Here is a 24,921-nt window from a genome sequence, read left to right as displayed (position 1 = left end):
GAAGAGGACGAGTGGGCAGAGAAACAGCTGAGCTTACTTTATTATTGATCTGAGCAGATGGTACTGTAGAGTTGCTGAACTAGAGGTAATTGGTCTCGACCTGAACATTTTCCCTAAACTCAGTGTGACACCAGAGGACGGATCACTACTAATAACTACTAATGGAAAATTTCACCTGCATGGGTCCAACCAAATTAACTCTGGGGATGAACTGAGGGAGTTTGTGAGTAGGATATTTTGGCTGGCGCAGCAGTTGGCACAGAGTATGAAGGGAGCAGACCTTTTCCATCGGTCAGGGTCTCCTCTGGCTCCTGGAAGGGGTGCTGAGCCAGAAAGGCCTGGGCAGATTCCAACACTGAGTAGATGAACGGCCCACGAGACTTGACATCCTCCATGAACGCCTGCAGGGAAACAAACAGAAGAGGGGGAAGTGTTTCTGAGTGGAGGAGAATTAAAGATATAAGCTGTTTCCAAAGTGAATTGCTGGTTTCTCCAAGGGATGTTACAGAGGAAGTTGAGTCAGGTAGGCTCAGCTGAACTTGTGCTCACTTCTCAAAATGATACAACCTTGTCTAACATTGATTAAAAGGATTGGTGCTTAAACAATGGGATGAATGACTGAAAATTACTGGACAACAATTTGTTCAACTAATTAATTCAATTTTCATAGCAAAAATACCAATCACAGGATGGTCCCAGCTTCTAGAGTATGAGAATTTGCTGCTTTTTTATCATTGTAAATTGAATATGGTTAGCTTAGGTTATGGTTAGGTTTTGGGTTGGTCAACAGGCACAACACAACATCACTTTGAGCTATGGGAAATTTTGATGAACATTCTTCACAATTTTCTGACATTGTATAGATAAAACAATTAATCAGTCATTCAAAAAATAATCAATCAAACAGGATAATTGATAATGATAAACAAGGGCTGATCTGTGCATGAGATCAGCCCTTGTTGAAAGCACACAAAGCAGTCCAGCTTTATCAACAGAAAGCAGCCCTTAAACTACTGACAAATTATAAATACAACTGGGAAACTGGGGCAAATTCTATGATCCCCAGTACGAGTTGTGATGTTTCACTTCAGCATATGATGGAAAACTGGCAAACACTGTAGCACATGCATTCATAGTCCCATTTCATAGGAAGAAATGTGTGCACACTGACAAAAAATAGCCAGGGAGGCTATTCAGATGCCGAAAGAATCAATTTCTAGACACTTAAATAGGCCATCAGGTACACAGCAATAGGCAATCAGGAGAAATGTGGTATGAGGCAGAGGGTGTCTTGCATGAACTCATCAGCTATAGTTGGGTGTGGTAACATAACTGGCAAAGATAACAGAATTAATATGTAGACAATGTATGTTTGTATGCATTTTCATGTAAAGTGATTCAAATTCATATAACTTCATTTAATTAGATCAAACATTTTGTAGTATTTTTCTTCATCTACATTGAGGGGTCTAAGGATAAAAGGTGATGTACTATATGTCAGATTGCAAAACCTGTAAGACTAACAGCGTGTTTTTGGGCTGTAGAAATAAATCTGACTTGATTCAGCTTCCATTTATCTGTAAATCTCAGTGATTCACAACACGCCCAGACTGCTAACAAGAACAAATAGGAGTTTACGCCTGACTTCCATTATTCACATCCTGCTGTGGCGTTTTCATTGGTCTATTTCAAGTGATGTATCACCAGTGACTAATGATCATCTGAGTAAAAATACCTGGCAAACAGTCGCACAAAAATATATTTTGAAACTTTAAAGTTGACTGGCACTTGCTTTTCCCTCCAAATTTGGCCGAAAGAAGACTGCAGTTCTTCACATTTGGAAGATCCTTTGAAATGATTCATCTTTGTCAGCCCAAAGTTTGACTAACATTATCTATATTAAGCCACGAATAACTGTCAAACCAGGGTCTGGTTTCACAAAATTATATTAGACTGGTCTGTGGTATTTTTGCTCTTACATCAGTCGGTTAAGAAATAAAGACTTATTTTAAGCCAAAAATGTTTGCCAGCTCTGAACTAAGAGCCATGTTTCCATGGTAACCATCCGTGGCTCCTGCTGACCAGTGGCACCAAATGACAACAAAGACCAAAGCATGTGGCTCATAATTGGTGGTTTTATAACAATGTTTTGAAGCAAGTCATGAGAAGGTAAAGGGGGTTTATAAAGACCACAGTGACTTGGTTACTGTAGTAACACATTAACACTGACAGATTTCTGTGCCCTGCAACTTTTGAAGTCTTCCAGTTCCACTTCCTGTTTGGTGAACAGAGCTGGGTGGTTTCACGTGTTGCTCTGTCAACCATGTTTTTCACTTTAAGTCTTTATGTACCCACAGTTCATGTCAAATTAGTCCAATTTAAGAGAATCAAGAACTAGACATCTGTCTTTAGATGTCAAGTCGGACTATTAGTTTGATCTAAGCCATAAAAAGTCCATCTTTGTGAATAATAACTAAGAGTGTAGCAGCTAAACCCCTGAGTATAGTGAACTGAGCAAGAGTGTGTTTTCAACTTTTAACACACATGAAAGACCAAAAGCCATCTATGAGAGAAAATTGGCCTGTTTGAATACATGGGTTTTCTATAGCAATCACTGGACAAATACGAACACACACACACACATATACACTAGGATTGATCCACTGGCAGGACCACATGAGATTACATGGCTGTCTGCTTGAGCTGAATGCCCAGGGCGCAATACGAGACCAAATCTACTGGGAGTACTGGTCAGCTGGCCCTGCACGCACAGAAGAGCCAATTAGCTCGAGAGCCCAGCTCCACTGGTCCACATTCAGCAGCCCCCCCTATGCAAATTACAAGCGAGAGCTCAGTGATGTAAGAAGACACACACTTGCACCCTTCTACTCCACCACTAAGCAGATACCCAGAGCCTCCCCAGGGCCGTGAAAAAAGCCAGTGTGTCAACCTTTTTCATTCTTCTACACTAATCTTTGTTCAGTATAAAACATACTGCAGGTGTATGAATTAATGCCAGGGATATTCCCTCTCTTCAAAGTAATTTATTTAGGTGAAGCCAGCGTCCTCAATCCTCTTACGGTATGAAGAGATTACAATTTCAGCTGAAAATCTACATTACTAGCTGGAATTAGCGGGGTTGCGTGGTTGCAGCAGTGACAGTGTTTCAGTGACTATTAAAAAAGCCCAGGACCAGAGCCCAGCAGGCCTGATAACACCCAGCAAGCAGAGTTAAACAGAAAGCCCCCAGTGAAACGCCAACAAAACACAAGCTGGCAATGAGCAAACATGCAAAAGTGTGTAACGGTGGGGAGCTGTGGCATGAGATAAGATTCCCAGTACAACAGTCATGAAGAAAACCTGCTGTGTGTCGTTTCTCCTTTTCCTCTCTCACACTCTTTCCCCAATCACAAGCAAATTCCCTCTGCAACCTCACATCCTCACTCCCTCCTGCTTCGTTCCTCTCCTTTTCCTTTGCCCTCTTTTCATCCTCTTCAGCTCTCTATTCTCTCCATCCTCTGTTTAGCTGCTTTGCCGCCCAAAGAGGAGCTGAGCCATGGATTCCCTGAGCCAGCTGTCATGTTAAAACTTTAATTCCAGCTAAATTTCACACTCAGAGGCTTCATCTTTGGTTGAAGGAACATTAAGAGAGAAGCCTTCAGATCAGATTAAGATACATTATGCATGGAGAAGAGAAAGCTAGGAAGGAAATGACTTCATTGACTTCGTCTAAACATGTTGATGGCATTCTTTTTACTCCTCCCTTTGGATGGTCCTCTCTCAATGTGCTTTTGACAAGACAGAAGAGGATAAATTTTCATTTAATTTTCCTTTTCGTACGAGGCAGAGAAGATTCTGCTGCTGCTACAGATTCACAAAATCCCTCCTATTGCCTAAATGCTCTCTTATCCCAACACCCAAACACACACAAGACCCTCAAAAACATATCTTCCCAGCCAAACCCCGAACCATCACCACCCCAAAAAACACATACAGTAAACATCCGCCCAAACCACACAGAAAAAAAAAAAAATGTAGCACAGAGGGAACTCGCACTCCCACACACAAAAACGACATCAGAATAAATCCACTTAAGATCAATAATTCACATTTCTTAAAACGCTTTAATTCTCTATAGAAATCTGGGATGCAATTTCCCTCTCTGCTTTGTCGGAAAAGTTTTAGAGCGACCAGACGCTCGGGAAGCAGAGGCATCTCAGATTATAAAGGCATGCTGTGCTGAAAATGGGACATGAGAGAGGAGAGGAGAGGAGAGGAGAGGAGAGGAGAGGAGAGGAGAGGAGAGGAGAGGAAAGGCTAAGTGATATTCAATAGTGAACCCTGAATGACTTAGTGCTGAGGTTTTCAAATTGTTAAGAGGTTGAAGGGGAGGTGTGAGTCAAAGATATTGCACAAGGTGAAAAGGATGGGTCCATGCCAGAGTTCTGAAAACAATGGGAAATTAGTCATTGTCGCCTGCCTCACTGGTGTGGCCTGATTTGGGCAGAAATTCGTGCTCAGCCGTACAGTCATAACTCAAAATCTGAACATAGACATGACACATATTTTTACACTTGCACTTCCCAAGGATATCATCATCTCTAATCAACCATCGTAAATGAATGTCCATAAATCCATTTAGAAATCATAGGAAAAAGACACTCCTAACTCCAGAGCTTGACTGAGCATTCAAGTTTTCTTCAGCATCAACACTAGGGGAATTGTAGTGGAAAGAGGCAACAGCAGTTATTGGAGAGAGGGACGGGGGGGACGAGGGACGGAGGGGGGGTGCAACTGGAGCCTGGTGAGAAGTGTTTTTTTCATTGCCCTCTTAATTAGGAGGCGTGGGGTGGAACTTGCTGAGTGGTGGTGGTGGTGGGGACGGGAGTCGCAAACCTCTCACTGTCAATACATGTCGCCTTCCAGAGATACTGCACAAACTGACAAGAAAGAAAATTGGAAGGAGGGTGGAAAGGAAAACTCTGCTGTGGCTACAGAACCAATTACGAGTGTGTGTAAAGGCTACAGAGTGTCTGTGTGTGTGTGTGTGTGTGTGTGCTTCTGCATGTCTACACCAGTCCCAGTTCGTGAGATGATGCATCACCCACAACTGAGGTGATATACTGGGAAATGAAAGAACATCCTGAACATCCCAGGTAGCGTTTTTCCAAACACTTCCTGTCACAGAGAAGGAAGAATCCAAAGATGATTGGTTCTACCATTCCCACACACCATCAAGTACATTTCAATGCCTTAATTTAAATCATTATTGTTTTCTTGATTCAGATATATAAGGAGCTCACTATTCTTTTATTCCAAAAATAATAATTAAAAGCATTATCCCTGTTGTGATTTAGCTACTGCATCAGATTCTCCTTGTTGTCTGAGACATTTTTAAGACTCAGACATGAACAGGTTAACAATCTGTATGACTCTAACAATAAGACACACGCATGCACGTGCACGCACACACACACACACACACACACACACACACACACACACACGCCTGCCTGCCGGGCAATTCCTGTCTGTACCAACTTTATGAGAGTCTGCCCTAACTCAGCGCACACAGGGCTATATAACATGTCAATTAAAAAGATTTTAGTGGTGAGACTTTCCTCCCTTAGCGACATCCTGGGATTTTTTGTTATTGTCCCACCAGTGGGTATTTTCAACACACAGGAAAGCCATTTATTTTCTTTTGATGTCTCCAATAAGACAAATGCTACTGACATAATTTTAAACTCCCTCCAATTATTCTGTCAGCTCTTAGTCAATTAATGAATTATGATATAAAATCCCTTGAAAATTGAATGTATGTTATGTGTTAATGTTAAAAGTGACCAGAGGCTTCCTGGTCAGTGTGACAACATCATAGTTGTTAGGTACGGTTTTCACTTACTTTGGGAATGTAAAGGCCCAAGTGCTGCGATATTCATCTAAGAAATATGTAGCTCCAGGAGCTTGGTGACAACTGTTGGCAATGGCAGTTGGTGAAATATTGTAGCTGGTGAAATAAGCTAACTGGGAACAAGCTAATTCCTGTCAGTCACAGTAGCCTTTCTGCCCTGGCTTGTCATTCTTATCATAATTTCATTCAATAAAGGGTTCCTTAAGAGGATCTTTGAGCTAGCAAGCTTAGTCCACTAACTGCCAATTGACAAGCTCATTAGCTTGATTGCTAACATAATAACATCCATAGCTTCATGCAGTTTACTGAAAATTCATACACCATCAGCTCCTGTCTCAAAAATGTCAGCTTATACTCCCAACAGAGGAAAGTAAAATGAAAATCAAAACCTTGTTATTGGTCAACAATGCAAATTCGAGAGTCAAAATTGATTCAAGTTGAAAGATTTGGACAGATTTACCTCAACCCTGCCAGTTAATCCATCGATTGTGCAGTTCCATTGGAATTAAGTGAATTAACTGTGGATTGTTTTTTGTTTTAAATCCTGGTGTGAGCTGGCCTTGACTGACACTCCTCCTCCATTAGTTCAGTGGCATCTGTTAGGGTGGATCAACTTGTCCTTGGACAACCTCTCATCATAGATTCACTCATCGTCAACATAAAAGCAGGTTCAATCAGTCAAAATAATTGTGTACGTGTGGAGAGGCTTAAAAGAGAAAAGGAGAACCTCATGAGACAAAAGCACCTGATTCAAATATGTAGTTAGTGAAGAAGATGAAAAAGGAGACAAAGCTAATGAGATATTGTATGAGCCATTGTAAAGTGGTTACAAGTCCTGCACATATACTATTGTAAGCAGGTGTTTCTTTCTTTATTTTATGACTAATAAGAACATACACATTATGGATGAGTCAGGCCTGACAATGCTAAACAGAAAAAAAAGATAAAAATCAAACAATTTTTTGAAATTATTTTAGCACCTTTAAAAACAGTTTCACACAGTTACAGTTGCTTTACAGTAAAAACAAAGAATACAAGTCATATAGACAAAAGCATGAATCTAAAACCAAATAAATCCAATAACTAATTGAAACAATTACTGTCACTTACGAAGAAATCATGAAATAGAAATGTTTTAAGAGGAGATTTAAAAGAGGATACTGAATTTGAGTTCCACAGATTTCTCCCTAATCTGCTGTGGCTTGGTTTGTCTTTTATTTGTACATCATTTTGGACAAAAGTATCTCTCAACTAATAAATACATTTAAATGTAAATGTCATTTTAGGTTTGTCCAACTTGCTCCGAACTAGCTGTGACATCACACGGACATCAGCGACACATGTAACAAAACTACATTTTGTTATTTTGAAAATTGTATTCGCTTCATCAACAGAGACTTTTGCTTCTTGTTGGGTGACCTCCTGTATCATTCTAAATTTCCCTCGCGGGGCTGGATACCGTTTTATACTATTTTATTATATGCTCGGTGTGAAACTGTGAAAAACACATCTGTAGATTTTTGTCAGCTCCCAACTCCACTGGCTGCTCTCGGTGAGATGTAATTCGTCCTAAACAAGCTGTTACACGTCTTCTTATAGAAGACGTGTAACAGCTTGCAACAAAACTAGAATCAATTGATCACTGTCTGCAAACGTCAACACAGACCTGAGAAAACATCTACGAGACAGAAAAATGAAACAACTTTGTGTGTGTGTTTTTTTTTTTTTGCTGATAGGACTTGAAGAGGCCTGTTGTATGTTGAAAATGTTATTTTAACTGTATTCCTGTTTAATTCGTGTCACTCAGCCTCCTGACTGTGTCCTGCTGAATCAGCTGACAACCAATAGTTTAAGTCAAATTATGATTCCAGGTTTTAAAGGCAGAACTTCATTGCTGCATTCAGCGTGAGGATAAAAATATTTATTAGAAAGAGAAACAAGTGCTGATTTGTGCCACGATCAATGAATTCTCTGAGTTTGTGGGCCTGTGTGCTTTTCTATCCACTACAAGCCCTTGAAGGGATTTAAAGGCCAGTTCAAATCACTGAACCATGGAGGACTTATCTGAAAGGGGGAAGAGGTGGCTCACTCCTCTGTCAGCAGCTCTAACTGATGTTCTCTAAAGCCTTAAACTTTAACACTGAAAAAAACATAACATTAAAATCGTTACCAGTTCTATCAGCTTAGTACTGAGTAATGAGAACATCGCAGTTCTAGTTGTATTGAGTATTTGGTGTGCAACGTCAGTTAAGAAATTATTTTTAAGAAAAAGCTAATTCGCAAATTTTATTGAGCACACAGATCACTAATAAGTGTTACACACACTATCAAAACTTCACAAACACGTAAACTGAGGTGAAATAGCTAACCCTCGTGTGGCTCAATGCTAATCAAAATGTTTATTTGATTATGGTTATACTGTGTAGATTGTGTGTCTGTGTACAGTATGTGTAGCTTTTCATCCTGCTACAACTTATTCCCCCTGGCCACAGCTGTGAATAAGTATCTAGTCAACATTGAATAACAAGAAAATAAATCACTCGAGGCCCAATCCTAAAGTTCAGCATTTGGTTCAGTTAGATGTCTTGTCAAATAAAAACAGTCCCTCTGCCTCATTGTTCAATCTGCTGCAACAACTAGTGATTTATAACTAGTCATTTTAAGTCCATTTTCAAGGAAATTGCTACATTTGATGTTTCCAGCTACACAAATGAGAGAATTGGATACAGATACATATATCAATATCGGTGTTGTCTCTTGTTTGTTGCATTTCATATTTTGGCTATTGTATTCAGATGCTTTAGTAAAACGGCTTATCTAACACTGTCATGCCAATGAAGCACATTTGAACTGACTTGAAGCATCTGATCATATAAATTCAGATGTACATCGTGAAAATTGAATGGGGGAAGTGAGGGGAAGTTTATGCAACGAGCGGTGGCAGCATGGTGCGCTCCTAGCAAACAACATGATGTCATTGAGCAAGGTGCTAGTGTGGCCAATCACATAAGCAGACAATCAGGCCAAAACCCCCCCACACAAAGACCACAAAGCAATGTAGCATTCTGCTGTTTATCTAGAAATTCTGAACACAAAAGAGTTGAACAACCCTGCCATGAAGGAGAACAAAGACAAACGGGTTGCAATTTCTTGTTAGTGTTTTCTTGTTGAGTTTTTACCGGCAGCACTGCTGACCAAAACATTATGGAAACTTTTTAGTATATTTCACTATAGTATTCACAGTCTCGCGCTTGACAGTCATTCTTGTGACAGGTGGCCTTACTGTGAAGATCATGTTCATGCCAATGCCATTTGCTGCCACAGATGCCTCCACCACCACAACCTCCTTCTTATGTGGTGTTTCGAGCTAAGTAAGATTCATATTCATGTACGGGGGATTAGCTCAGCAGACTCCACCTCGCTGCTTGGATTCATTGTGAGCTCCCACAAACAGCAGAGCCTTTTTCTGGCAAATCTAACTGTGAAACCACTCGCTATAAATGGTAACTTTCTTGACACAAGTGTCTCAGAGTGATCTGTTGCCTGTGTAAACAAGCAACTGTTTGCTAACAAGTTGACCAAATCAACTAAATCAACAAAATCAACAAAATCAACATCTTTGACTGGATCACTCAGAAGTGGGCGTTTGATTGGATGAATTTATGTATATACATCACGAGTTCGAGAAGAGTCATCAAGAATATTTAGAACGAGTATATCTATTTTCCTAATTTCACTGTGTCTTTATAATCGTGTCCATTTAAGCGTTCAATAAACCACTCATTTTCAGCAGAGAGGTTTTTGCACTGCTTGTTGAAACTACTCTTTAGCACTCCCAACACACACTGCAGATCGTGCACAAAGTCTCACCTTCATCAGTGGCACCAATGACAGATGAACTTCAACTTTCTAGTATTGACTCAGACTGAATAATAAACTCAGCCTTGATCAACATCTCTGATATCTATAAAAGCTGCCAGCAAAGACCCTCTGTTATCTGCAAACTCCCAGAGCGCTGTTTCGTTCCTCACCTTTGTTAGCTGCTCTGGAAAAGCAAAGACACTTAGCTGTCTGCAGCAACAACAAACAAACTCACCCACAATACAGACACAGCCTCCAAAGTCACTGGTCTCCCAACCCCCAACCTCTCAGATCTCAATGACAGAGCCATCGCACACATTACACAGACCATAGCACATGACCCTGGGCACAGCCTCAATCCATTTTCTCCACTGTTCTCATATGGGCGCAGATATAGGACTTTAAAGTCAAACAGGGCACTGTAGAAGAAGTCCCTCCTGCCACACACAATTCTGCACAAAAAACCCCTGTGAATACATCTGTCAGTCAATAGACTCAGTCTGTGTCAGCTTCACATGCGTTTCTGAATGGATATACAGTATGACATAACATATATATATATATATATATACATACAATAGCTGAGAAACACAAGCATGCGTGCGTACGTGTGTGTGCCTTGACATCCTGTGAAATTCTCCCATAAGTATTTGTACTGTCTGTGTAATATTTGCACTGCAAAGGTTTTATCGTCCACTTTACCTGGTGGAACTCCCTCTGGTGCTGGACGGCCCCCACATCGCCTCCTATGGGCAGCTGCTCTGACAGCTCCTCATCCTTGGCTGTCAGCCATTCTATGATCTCCTGCAGAGAGAGCTGCAGCTTCCCGCTGTTGTCGGAGAACGCCTCTAGCCGCACCCTGCCAGCACACACAGGAACACATAGGCACGTGCATACACATGCACACGCACGCACACACACACACACACACACACACACAGTTAGTTCAGCAAACAGTAATATTCTCCGACACACAAACCAAATACTGCAGTTGACATTTGGTCACTGTCTCCAGCTGTCCAGAATGTCAACACAATTTTAGCTATGTTAAAAAACTTGAAACTTTATTAAAAGATGTCGAATGTGTGTCTGTTTGTTCTTGTAAGTTCTCCGTCTAGGAAGCAGTAAGGGGCGGGAGATTTTGAAGGAACTTATTTTTTAATGAGGCCTTTTAAATGACACTAAGTTTGCTCGGTTCTGTCATTCCTGGTTCCGGTTCGTTTGTTCCATTCTTTTTTCCCTATACTGTGTGATATACGGTAATACAGAGAAGAAGCTTGGGGTTCACTACAACTCTGCTGAATCCAAGGTGCTTTACTGAATCTACTGAATCACCAAAGAAGTCAGGTAATTATTGTTAAGTACAAGAAAATTAGTGAGTTGGCATCTACCTCCCACAGGCAGTGTTAGCTCACGGCCAGTTCTGCGCAGCATTCTCCAAAGGAAAGAGAACCACCGAAGTTACCGAAGGAAATGAGGAAGGAATCGCAGACAGCAATGTGTATAAGGAGCTACTATAATTCTTTATAAATAGCTGCAATATGGCAACTAATGTTCTATCAACTGTCATTAAAGCCTAAAGTTTTATATATCTCTATGTTTCACAGTACCAGTTTGCACAGTCTCAGAGCAAAAGTCAGCAAACAACATGTGTATATGACAAATGATTACTATGATTTTAATATTCAAATATACAATATTATTATTCCTGCACTACCTTATGACAGTTGTGTGTGCATGTGTGTGCTTTTTCAAATATGTGCCATGCAATTTCTGCCACATCCCTTCTAAATGTACCACTACTACTGCTTCAACGTTTGCCCTTTGCGCAAAATATTTATAATGTGTAAGACATAAGAAATTCAAGAGAGATCAGGGGAAACACCAGCAGTAAAAGCAATAAAAAGGACCAAAGCACAAGTTAAAAAAATCTTACAACACAGGTAGGGTAAAAGACAGACATTGCTTGACCTAAAGGGAGCTTTCCACTACCTTCATCCTCTCCACACTTTCCTCTGGTATATAGGATTTAAACTTTCAGTTGCAATCCATTAGTGATGCATGGGTTGTATTATAACTTTCAGGCCCTGTGATTTGCCCACTAGATCTGGGTCATATTGTAAAACATGACATTGCAGCAGGTCAGTGACCTGTTAACAGAAGAAAGTTGAATAAAATAGACATTTCTTTTTTAATCAAATAAAAATGTCTTCATGCAATTTATGGCCCATTCTAAGGTATTGTGCACAGGCCCTGCATTGCCCCTATAGTCTAAGCTTTTCTGAATTTCGGCAGCTGCTGTATATCAACATTTAGGTCTGCTCAAGCACAACTGTCAGGATACACATTTGGGGAGGACTTTGAGGTCCCTGCTATAAGAGGGTCAGCAGTTTACCGTCCCTCAGGGCCATGACTGCATTTGGAAAGAGTCATGTTGGAATGAAATACGCTTGAAATTTGATCACGTCACTGAGGATGTTACATCTGAGGTCTGTATTTCAGCATTATTAGTTATCAAAGACTTTTGAACAAGCATGAGGTGCTGAAAATATGGAGAATGATAATTAATTCATGTGCTAATGGCATTAACACACATTAATGTGTTAACTGCACTATTATAACTGACTGTTTACAACTAGACCATGCACTGTGAGGGAGGCAGTTTAGATTTCAGCAACCCTCGCCCCACTCATGACCTGACATATAACCCGAGCATCAGAAGCGCTATGCAGCTGTTTTTCTATGGGTGGGTCCTGCAAAAGGTTTCGCGTTATTCCACTGATCAACAGGGGGCGGTAATGTTCCAAGATATGCGGCAATGCACCAGCAAAGGCAAGGAAGAAGAAGTCTGCTGGCTGCTACAACAAATGTGCGTGTCAATAATGCTGGATTTAAAATGCTTTTTAAAAAATAATCTGCTTTGTAAATGATTTATGTGGACGGAAATGCATTCAACATGTTTGTTAGAGCACAAAGATACACCCAATGCATTCTGGTGAGTAATACAGAATGTAAACAGAACGTTTGTTTGTTTACAAGAAATCTCCACAGGGGACCTTAAGTTTGCCAAACACATCAGTTTGTCCATGTCCTAAAAGACTCTTAAAACGTTAAAACTGAGACAAACTGTTTGAATAATAAAGTGGTTTGCCATGCCTTTCCAAGTATGGAAGCTAAGCATTCAAACAGGGGTGTGTTAGAATTAAAAAAAACAATCTGAGCTTACATTTTTTATTTATCACCTTTGCTGGGACTAACACTGCTCATACAACTACACTCCTCTTCATTTCATTGTCTTCTACATAAATCATCAATCATCCACCTTTTGGCAGGGTTCTCGTTTTAAAATTAGTCAGCCAAAGACAGAATTTTCAAACAAGTCATGGAGCTGAAAGTCATTTCAACTGTGGCAGAGTAGAAATGAGAAACTGTTTTTGTCTACTACTGTTTGATATTAGGGAACATAATGTAAAAAAATTTACTGAGCACTCTGGTGGTGAATCTGCCACCGTTATTACTGTGGGCTGTGCAAGAACGAAAAGCTTGACAGTGTCTAAGGAAAGAGGACCTTAATTAAATGCAAAAATTATATGATCCAAAAAACACTAAATGTTAATATGGACATCACTGTACAGTATATCTATCTGTAACAGTGTTATGTAACAATACTGTTAAAACAAATAGTGCATATTTTGTGGCACATACACAACAAGGTGAGAGACAGAGAGTCACAGGCTGCTGCTGCAAGTAAACCAGGAACAAATAATAGAGAGAATTTATCCGCTTGCCACCTGCCAGCAGCGTGAGAGATGGCTGAGAGAACCACTGCTCTTATATCAGTGGCACAGCTGGCACCAGAGGGGTAGGGGATGGGGGAATGCGAAAGCGTCCCACTGTTTCAATTACACACCAGAAGCCGGCACTCAAATATCATTATTCCTGCACATCAAAATTTGCCAGCACTGTCACATCAGAGATGATGAGTGGGAGCGAGAGCAAGCGTCACAAACAGTGACTCTGCTCTCAACTGTAAATGAGGGGGGAACATCGGTAAAATGTAATTGGACTGATATTCAGATGACAGCGTGAGCAAAGCCAGAGGAAGACCTTAAGATTTCTGAGTCTGAATGTAGACACCACGCAATTCTGCAAAACATAGGTCTGGAGCCCAAGAAAATACTCATCCAGTGTGTCTGATCCTGTACCATCAGCAGACCACCATCAGCAATGTCACATTAGTGACTGAAAAAGAACTGTAAGGCAATTTGATCTTGGCACAGATGAGTTCTGACACATGAGAGATTAGGTATAACTTCAGGGATGCCTGTTACGGGAGGACAAGTAGGAAAAGCTTTGACACTCAAAGGGTAAAAAGACAGAAAGGTGAAATCAAGCTTGTAAGTGCACGTTCAGAATTGATAGGCCTCTTTGTTCAACCCTGTGTCAGAAAACCTGTGTGAAGCAGACCGTGCTGTCCCCTAGCCTCTTGATGCCCCTCCAGCTCTGCTTGCTGTGGTAATTGAATAAGAGAGGAACTGTTTTTCTGTGGCCCCTGCAGAACAGGCTTCCAGTGCATAACAGGCATGAGTACACACACCAACAACACATTCGTACGCAGACACGGACAGTGTGAATGTCACTCAAAGCAGAGTGAACCCGGGCCTTGGATTTGTCTGAGTAAGGTCATCCGTCAAAGGATGAGTCGACCCTGGCACTTTTGCAGAGAAGCTCCAAAACACTTCACACCACACAGCAGAGGTTCGATTCACACACTCATGCAGAAACATTCACAAACAAACACACACATACGCACACACAACTCACAGCACACTAACCCATCACTGCTACTTCCATTACACACACAGAGGGTGAGACAAATACAGCACTGCCTGTGTTGTCATGGAATCATCGTCACATGGCGGGTGCTGCCAAGAACAACTCCTGCCCTGCTAAGCTGTAGAGGGGCCAGGCTAAAGGTTTGCCAGGATAGGTGACTGACTGAAGCTATTTTATCTCCACTAGAAACATCATGATATTAATTTAAATGCTATTTATGGCCAAGATGTGCTGCATTGATTTAAGAGATGCCAGGGAGTTTGGGAGTGTGTGTGTACAGAACTGCAGATGAAAGGTGAAGAAACGGGAAACAGGAAAAGTGAGTGGGCTCTTCTATCTTTGTGAAAACTAATTTGACTTTAATCTGCATTAAAGTGACTTTTTGTCCAATTTGGGCCGCAACAACAACCTGTAAACACAACACTGACATTACCTCATAAAATTTGTGTTGCAAATTTGGTGGCAAACTGTTGTCTGTTTACAAATCCAGTGGACAGTTGAAGTAATGTTTTTAGCCACCTGGCAAATAGAAGTGTATTATTCATTCTCTTTCAGCTCTGTGTTTTGGTTTCCATTTCCTGTGGGTAATATCAAGCTGTTTAACTGCTTCATTCTCCACTATGTTCACCAGCTAGACATTCAGTTTGACTCACTGCAGTTTAGTGCTGGGGAGGTGGTGTGCAGTGGGGTTTCTTTACCCACTGCAAACAGATGTCTGACACGGCTGAAAACAACAATGATGATATTGGTGAGAGTGAACTAAAACAATGATGTTAGGGGCTGGAAAACTAAAACAAAGTGCTGAAAGATGCTAAAATACTCCATGGAGCTGAGGAGAGCTGCAGAATCTGGGGAATAATCTCTGTCGGTTTTCGGTACGAACGACCCCTTTCACATTATACTTTGTATTGTGACAAATTATCAATATAAAAATATTGATTAGTGCAGAAGGATATTTTAGTCGGTCCACACTTCTTCAAAGGGCTGTTTTGGTGTTTAGAGTTGGTTTTAGAGTGAAGCTTAGAATTTGGTTTAGGTTCAGTTAAGACTAAGGGCTGGGACAGGCATGTAGTTGAGATGGCTAAAAGAGAAGTCTGGTGATGTTCTGTACTTTGGTTATTGTCAACAAACATGTCACCCAGTGCAACAGTGTGGCTTGTTGATGTGTCTTAATAGTTTGGAGGAATAAGCCATGACTGGCTTTTAATACAAAGATAATACTTGCCATTATCCTCAACAAATTGTTGGTTTTTGTATTTTAATGGGATTTGTGGCCAATAACAGAAAATAGAATATCACCAGACCAATCCATCAAGATTGAGGTTAAAGGCGAGGAAGTGCAATATGTCACTGAAGGTCCCCACAAGTCTAGAATTACTAGAAATACACGTGTGTTGTGTGTGTTACAGAGTGACTCAGCCTCACGCCTTCACTTTATTAGGAGGCGGGTTTATTTCTTTAAGTGCTCATTGTTGTTGGCTGAGAATATATGTTTGGCAGTGAGCCAGGAATTTGTCTGAGAATAACAAAAGGCCAAAATCACTAGAAACAAAAATTGTTCATGTTCTGTTTGTGCTGTGTGTGTGTGTGTGTGTGTGTGTGTGTTCGTCCCTATCTCAGACCGCTCGATAACACCCTTTACTGTAGGCTTGATGACAACAACAGCAATAATCAATACGCATAGGATAATGGGATTCTGAGTGACTTGAGTAAGTGGCAGACTGCTTCCTGTGTTTGTCCACGACACAGAACACGCTCAACACACGGAGTCATCCGTTCAGCTTCACAGACAACAGTTTCAAGATTGAAAGACAGCCAATCTCACCAGGGAGCACATGATGAGATAGTCTAAACTGAGACTGGTTGTCAAAATGAGAGGTATTGTCATAGTAGAGATTGTAGACCTTTTCATTTCCTGGATTAGTTTCATGCAAAGGATTCAGAGGAGATAAAATATGCAGCCCAACACTTGAGAGACCAACCTTTGTTCTGCGTGTGAATACGCAGAGTCATGCTGCAAAAGCTGAGGTAACAATCAACATCCATGTGTCCTTGAAAACGACACTGAACTGCTATCAGCTCATCACTGTTGGTAGCTGTGGATACGAATCCTAATCACAGTGTTTTGAGTGTAAATATAAAATTGTGTTGCTGTTTGGCAAACCTTGAGTTTTGTATTCAGTGTAACTCAACGAAAACTCTGTTGCATGATAATTATTGTTGTATCCCCACATTTCTTTACAGTTTACATGCAAAGTAAATAATATTGTCAAATAGAAATTCAACTCCCCAATCAGACAGAGAGATTATAGAGAGAAGCTTAGTGCTCGGGCCGATGATTAATTAATGCATAGGAGATAGGAGCAGTGTTCTGCTGTTTTAGGGAAGAGGACCTAGCTAGTGTGTTGCCTCGGGGCCCAGAGAAGCTTTGAGCACCCCCCCCCCTCTCAATTGCAGAGATGTTGCGAGAGCTGGCAAATGCGAGAGTGTGTGATATACCACATTGACAGCGTTAGCAGCTCTGCATTCAGTTGAGAAGTTACATATCTAAAAGGTGTGTATATGTTTTTTTTTTTCCTTAAATCACCTGGGAATGCCATGCTGCCTTAAATCAAAGTAGATTGTGATGCTACACATTTACTGTCATGTCACTCTAGTTTGTTATGATTAGGCTCAGGTTTCGGCAGACTGAAGAAAAGAGAAAAGAGACTTTGGCAACATGTTGAAAGAGAAGGAAGAAGAACCAGACTTGCCTGTGATGCATTACACTGCTTTCTGTTTTGTTGCGTTACATAGTGGTTGCACTGCATTGTGTCACCACAGCGAGAAGGCGCACAGAAACGCTGAAGCAGATATATTATGAACACAAATAATCCTGTATGAAGATTAAGTCCAGGTACCTTATAATGCTGCTATAATAAAGCTACTATCTGTATCTGTTTATGTCACAAAGATATCTGTATCTATATATGGATTACACTGGAAGTGAGAATGGCTTAAACCAGAAGATGTTAGAAACTCTCTAGTCTGTTTTATTTTCTACATTACATTGTTTTCTACTGCCATTTATATTCTTCATATCTACAAATTTAGCTTTCAACAAAATAATATAACATTTAACTAAGTACCTGAAATAACCAAATAATAAAGCATGATTTATAGGAAAAGTCTAAATCAATTATCTGGGTGGAAATCAATAATAAGATAGAACTGGATTTTAGAGGAAAAGAAAAACATACATATATATATATATATATATACAGTATATAAAGCAGAATTGCATTGGGCCATACCGCATGGAGTAAAAGAAAGGAGATTGTGTAATAAGAGGAGGTCTAGATTAAAATAAATTTTATTTAAAATGTCTATTTATAAAATGGGAAAGGTTATTGACAAAAATCTGAAAAGCCCCCTCGGCCCACTGGCATCCACTTTTGAGACTGTCTCCAACTTCAGTTTGTTGTCTTCTGTCAAGCCTCAGACAGTGTCAGATTATCAGGTAAAAATAGCACCACCACCATGTGTGATCTCTGTTCACAGCACAATATCACAATTATCTAATACCTAATAATCACATTTATTGTAAGTTATCACATTAGCTCAGTTAATTAATTCAACAGTTTTGTGTAAGCGTGTATAGTATAAAATGTTAAGATCCTAACACAAAAACCCCAAAATAAAAACTAACTAAAAAAAACACCACCAAGAGAAACAACCAGAGGGCATCCTTACAAAGAGCTTGGAACGACTCAACTGACACTTCTCATTTCAAAGTGGCAGTGAATTGGCAAACTCCTCACTCACTCTATCACATATAGAAAAGAGCCAGAGATTGTGTGAAGAAGTAATTTCTTCACTGGCTCTGTGCAACTCAATCTAATTTCTCATTTTAATGCAAGCCAAACCCGTCCCATTGCTGCTTCACATTAAAAGCTTTTCACTGGCAACCCACCGGAGAGCTTTTATTGTGAAGCAGCTACAGAAAGTACACGCTTAGTTCGTTTTCACATCTCATGTATCTGAACCAGAGTGCGTCTGTATACCCACCCTCCAAGCCCACAGAGCACCGTGTGGAGGTTTGTCAAGAAGAGAGAGTGGAGCCTGTGTTGACATATGCATTAAAGATGTACAATGTTCAGGCAAGTGAATCCAGGTCATCCCTGACCACAAGAAGAGCAAAAATAGAAAAAAAGGAATGAATACCGTCTGTTCAAACTGGAAAAAATAAATATTGCGTGGTAAGAAGTTGACCATGAATGTTATTCTATGCTCATACAGAGGTGAGGATACGATTCAACATAAACACGATGTGAACAAACAATCAACCTGTATCCTTGACCTCACTGTCAGTAAAGTAACTGCATTACGTTTTGATTTATTCTGTACTATTCTAACTTTGATCTAACAGCCAACTAAATATCTAACCTAAAACTAAACTAGGTGAGCAACTAAAAAGTTTACCTTTACTGTGGTGGTCATGATGTATGGAGATGCACGTGTGCCCGCGTCACATGCTCTGATCAAAGCACTGTGTACTACACACACCCAAGTAATGGAAAGTCAACATCACACCCCAGATACCTTATCACTGTCACTTGGAGCAGCTGCCATTTCTCACCTGGACTGAGCATGCTGTGTGCACAAAATTAATGTAGCCCACATGCACTGATGGTCCCAAATCACAGCAGTAGGTAGCTGAAAAGTTTCAACTTCAATATCAATAAATAATGTGGTGTGATAGCAGTAAATTGCATAGAGCTGGTGCACGTTTTCCAGTCTTTCCTGGGTTTCTCTCTCGCGAGGCTTCCCTTTTACATTTTCTGCACTGTAGGGGGAGAATGTGTCGTCTGTGATGCATTCAGGGACTTCTCTTGTGTTGGCGGAGTTTTACTGATGCCTTGCCTTAAGCGTTTCTTCAAACAGCCGTCGACCTGAGATTTGAGGGGAACACATTTGATGAGTGACAAGAGCAGACCAGCCACTACTGTTTCCCACAACTAGAAATACTGTCCACGTTTTATCATTTACAGCAGCTCGCATCCACGAGGAATACACTACTGTGACAAATTCTTTACAGCTCTACAAGGCAAGTTCACATGCTTGTAGCTCCAAATGACAATACAAGGTTAGAAAATAAGATAAATCAGAAAATGTATAAATACATTTCTTTAAAAAATCACATGTAAACATCAGTACCACCTAATTGTGAGGAGTAAAATCAGTAAACTGCACACAGGGTGCTTGTTTGTGCCAATCTGTCTGGAAATAACTTTACACTAAACTTCACACTTCAAACTACAGGCTAATTATCTTACACTGGTGAATCCAGCTTTCTTTTCATAGTGACTTTGTGTTCTGCTAGCCACTCTTAAATTGGAGGTTTCAAGTCACAAATAAAACAAATTCACCAGCTCTCAGTTAGCAGCTGGAATATGAAGTTTCCACCGTTGCAGTCTGATAATGATACTGTCATTACATTATGCAACAATTTTACCTTTAAATAACAGCTTCAAAATCATTTTGATGGCTCACTGACTTGTAATAGAGAGAATGGCGCCTCTTTCCTTGCCACAAAAGCCTGTTCTTGCACTATATAGCCTGGGTTGAGAGGGTACAACCTCCGAGAAGTACGAGAAGTGCATAACGCTTTACAGCAGTACGTCACAAATCTATATAAGAAGAAGCTAGCTCTATATTCTCTGTACAGACATCATTGAAGAGGAGAAGAGACTAGCTCCTAGCATCTGTGTTTTAGTAAACAACTGCTGTGGGTTCAGTTGTTTTCAATCAATCAGTTTAGCTGAATGAGTGGACAGTGTGATTGAGATGAGATGATAATTTTGTGTTTGTTGCCTGAGCGAATGTTTTCTGTACACAAGCTGTTATCTTTTAGGGGTATGCTACATCTGGTACCTTTAGTTGCTCAGACTCAGAGTGTAACAGAAGTTAATGTGCAAGCGTTTGTAATTACCATTTGTGTCTGCAGTGGCCGTTGTTCCCCGTCGTCCTCTAAGAACAAAAACTGAACCTTCTTTAGAAAATTGTCCTCCTCTGTATCACAGTGACTCACTGCTATAATAAACCCACATTCACACATTTTGTGCTGAATCATGCGCTCTTCCACATCATGCTAATACAAATTGCAGCTATAGAACTACAGAACCTCAAATGGCTCTGTTATATAAATATAGGCATAGAGCTAAACAGATGCCCACAGTATGTACAGACATTACAGACCTGTTATTATGAGTGTGTCTGGTTAAAGTGGTTCATGTAATGCAATAAAGCTCAGTCATTGACACTGACATTAGACACTCTACACTGGTATGGAAAGATGTGCGTGAATCTTGTCCATTTTAATTGATCTGTCAAATACAAACGCAGACACACAGATGTACAGAAACAGGGATGAGCGTGCCCAGACATGGACAAAGAGAGAGGCAGGTTTTTTTCTCCTCATAATGTGTCAGTAGTCCAGCAGATAGTGTAGGAGGTGTTGTGGAAAGAGGAGACACTTGAAAATAATGAAAGAAGACAACGAAGAGACTACTATTGAAATAGTCATAAGACGATCCAAATCCACTCTTAAAACCAGACTGCTGCATGGTCAGTATGAATTCAGCTTCATTGTTTGCAGAGCACTATAATGGGGTTCTGTGGGTTATACGTTTTTTGCACTAGTGTAAGGTAGTGCATAAGATCAATACTTTATAGACAGCGCCAATCCCTGCTGTCAGATTATCCCCTATTGAGTCAGTTTAACAAATACATTTATTTTACTTCCTAGTATTTTTTTTTTACATTGATCATGAAAATTCCAGTGTCTTTTTGAACAAACAAAAACATTCAGACAGTTCAAAGTAAGAGTAAATGACACCTCAGGCTGGAGGCGTCATTCAAATGCATGTTTTGGAATTGAAAACATTTTGCTAATTCACAGGTAGAACTGTCTAATAGCACCCACAGTGGGCCATGTAAAGTACTGTGCAATCTGCCTGTTAGTGAGCCAAGTTTGCAAAATTTATGATACTGTAGCAGCAGCACAAAAAACTGAACATCAGTGTTGTGAAAGTGTTTGATTATCATCCATCTGTATGTGCAGGTGTACTGGCATATTTAAAGACACAATATTTATCCAAATGTCCCTGTCACTAAAAATCAAAACACAAGACTGGGACCCGCATACATTCACCCTAAAATTAACTAATACCTTTGTTAACACCAGGCAACAAGTTTGTTTTTACGCGAAAAGCAGATTTTTCATTTATGATTCAAACATCTCAATTATGTATCTGAATACCCTGGACTTGTCCTCCTTTGACCTCTATACAGGTCTTGGTTTGCAAGGTCTTCAAATAAACAGGACTAATATGCAAAGCGTGTCTCCAATCCTTGAGCCCTCATTGTTCTTGCAGCTGCAACGGCACAATGTTTTCACTCCTTTGGGGATTTGATTTGTACCATATAAACCATTCAGCATGCCTGGGTACAATGTGTGCACAAAACCTGATTATCTTCTCCTGCAAGTCAAACAGACACTGCAGCAGTCCAAAAAGTCCAACATTGTCTCTAATCTTTGCAACACCACCTCTGATTTGTTCTGCACCAGACGATGGGGTAAGAAGGCACAGTTCAGTGGTCTCCTCACGGTTTCACTCAAATTCAAATTATTCATGGGGCTCCTAATTCCCCAATGGTTTGTTTTATCACTTAAGTGTGTCAAAGTTTGTTGTCATCAGCCCTGCCACCAGATATGGCGTCTGTCCCAAAAGACTTGAGGCTGTTATTGTGTCTTTAATGAATCTTCATTCCCTTCATTCCCATTTTACCAGCCTTTACCCAGTGTGATACACATGACGTCAGTGGTGGGTCTCTCAAGGAAAAGAGAATGGGGCTTTGTGTGAGGGTTGTATTAATTATTACGAAGCTAAAGTAACTGATCAAAACATCAAAAAAATGTCACTAGCTTACAAATGGAACATACGGTAAAATCAAAAACCTGGAATGTGGGTCACACTTGACTGATTTGGAGCTCAAACCACATCCATCAGTATTATGGAGTCAAACTGTGAACCTGAGCAAATATATACATAGCATCCTGGGAAAATGCTGCCTTTTTCTTGCCCTGAAATAACCCACTGAATTTCAAAATGATTTTTAGGCATCAGTGAAAGAAAAATCTATTTCTTCAAGCAACTGACATGATTGACAGCTGAATCCACAGACAGAGTCCCACACACCTGCCATCCCATCGCTAATCGCTCTTGCAGAACCAGGTTTTCACCTCTGACCTTGAACAATAGAATTATCATTAACATGTAATTGGAGCTCAATAAGTCCTGCAGGCAATGTACTATAACTTGCCAGAGGATGATGTAGGAAAAGTGGGGCACAGAACCACCAAAGGGCATTACACTAAACCTGGGATGTCGGTAGAAGGCGCTGGCAAGGATAACAGGATATGGAGAAGAATAAGGGTAGAACAGTACAAGAAAAAAAACAGCAAAAGCAGAGGAAAGGAGGGAGAGGAGGAAGAGTAAAAAAGGAAGGGACTGAATGGTAAAGTGAAAGGGATTCGGGAACGAAAAGGACCTTGAATGAGAATGGCACCAATAGGTAGCTTTACTTGTGAATAGAGACCGGAACACTGTGGTAATGACAAAAGCAGACACAGACAAAAACAGACTCAGAGGTCTCCCCTTGCCCTCAGACAGACACTAAGCGTGGGTGGTTTGCTCTCTGCAGTTATCTGAGCCATGCGGCAAATGAATTCATAGCATGCCACCGAGCTACCCACACCAACCCCGGTGGGCATTCCCTGCAGTGCACAACAGTGGGCACCTCACTATGTGGCACAGCCCGAACCTCAACAATGCCTGATATTGTTCCCAGTGTGCTTGACACTGTAATCAGCGTTATTACGTGGAAAATCTGAAGGAAGCCAGATCATACCTGTAACAGACTAAGAAGCATTCTGTGCTGATTCCTGACTGAGATCTGTGATGAATTACAGAATGCAAGTGCAAGGAGTAGGATGCAGTACAGCTAGTGTCAGTGCAAATATGCCCTGATCACATCACTAACACTAACATACAACAAGCATGAGATAGAACAAGACTAAAGACTGGGTTATACTGGAACAGAACTAGTTTATACGATGTGCTGTCTGATCATCTGAGAAATCAAAAGTGTTTATAGCTGTTCCAGATGGCAACACTCAAAGGCAGAGTGAAAAGCCAGACGTTGTAGAGTGGGGGAGACGCGATATCTTTAAAGTTTGGGAATAACAGCGGACATTTTCACACTCTCTCCTGGAAGGCATTCATAGTGTTGCACATGGTTGCGGCAAATAAATTCATAGCATGCCACCAAGCTTAGGCGTAGATTTCAGGGGAGGGGCAGTGGGTGCATCCCCTCCAATATTTCGAACACATGCATTTGTCCCCCCCAATAAAAAATGCTATAATGTTACTCATAGATGAGACAACGCCTCCAACAGGGGCGGGTCTTTTTTCTTCAGCACTGGCTCTTTTTTTTCTCCTTAAATATGAATATGAATTACGAGCTCATACAACCACTGAATCATTTGTGGCAAATGTAATTATCCCCACCACACACACACACACACACACACACACACACACACACGTTTCCACCTCTCCTCTGGCGCCATGCACACGCAGGCAGGTTGATAACCATGGAGGAGCCAGAAGGGAAAAAGAGGAGGAGATCCAACATATTATCACATTTTTTCTCAAAAAGTATCAAGCAAGTAAGTTGTGGGCCACTAGGTAATGTTTTTTGAGTTTACTTTGGGTAGTGCTGTTGGCTAGGTTGCTAACTGATCTTACGGTAATGTCCTAATGTTGCCTAAACTTGCTAACAAGCTAAGATAGCAGCACACAAGCAAATCCAGCATTAGCTGCACAGCAGCTGTCCAGAGACAGACAAAAGAACAGAAACATATGATCTGTTGACAGTGTGGGACATTTTAGTTTGAGAGTGCTACTGCATGATATTCTATTATAAATTTAATTGTTACCTGGTTCCTGAATTTTATGTTTTCCTTAATATAAACAAAGACATACCCATCACAAATTGATGCAGAAAAGGCACAAATTGGTGCCACAGTTTATGCATGCTATTTGCAAACTGGCACAAAACGCAATGTGCAGCAGAGGCTGATGGGAATGTCAATAGTTTTGCACATTTTTGTCCAAAGTAATGGACCAATTAAAATTTTGACCTGCAGACATTAATGTGCACTAATGCGCGCACACACACACACACACACACACACACACATATAT

General features: G+C 40.6%; 1 protein-coding gene across 1 annotated transcript in view; it reads right to left on the bottom strand.

The window, feature by feature from the left end:
• Window positions 1–24,921, bottom strand: part of drp2 (dystrophin related protein 2) — a 76,452-nt gene that overhangs the window by 43,316 nt on the left and 8,215 nt on the right. The window contains exons 3-4 of the mRNA XM_023421616.2: window positions 10,478–10,634; window positions 281–401 (exon numbers count right to left, since the gene is read on the bottom strand). Coding sequence (XP_023277384.1) covers window positions 281–401; window positions 10,478–10,634 — 278 coding nt within the window. The remainder of the gene's footprint in view (window positions 1–280; window positions 402–10,477; window positions 10,635–24,921) is intronic.

The sequence above is a fragment of the Seriola lalandi genome, unplaced genomic scaffold (assembly GCF_002814215.2).
Source record: "Seriola lalandi dorsalis isolate HSWRI2012SDOR001 ecotype SW California unplaced genomic scaffold, Sedor1 jcf7180002054673, whole genome shotgun sequence".
Taxonomy (NCBI): domain Eukaryota; kingdom Metazoa; phylum Chordata; class Actinopteri; order Carangiformes; family Carangidae; genus Seriola; species Seriola lalandi.
This window is presented reverse-complemented; position numbering and strand designations above follow the sequence as displayed.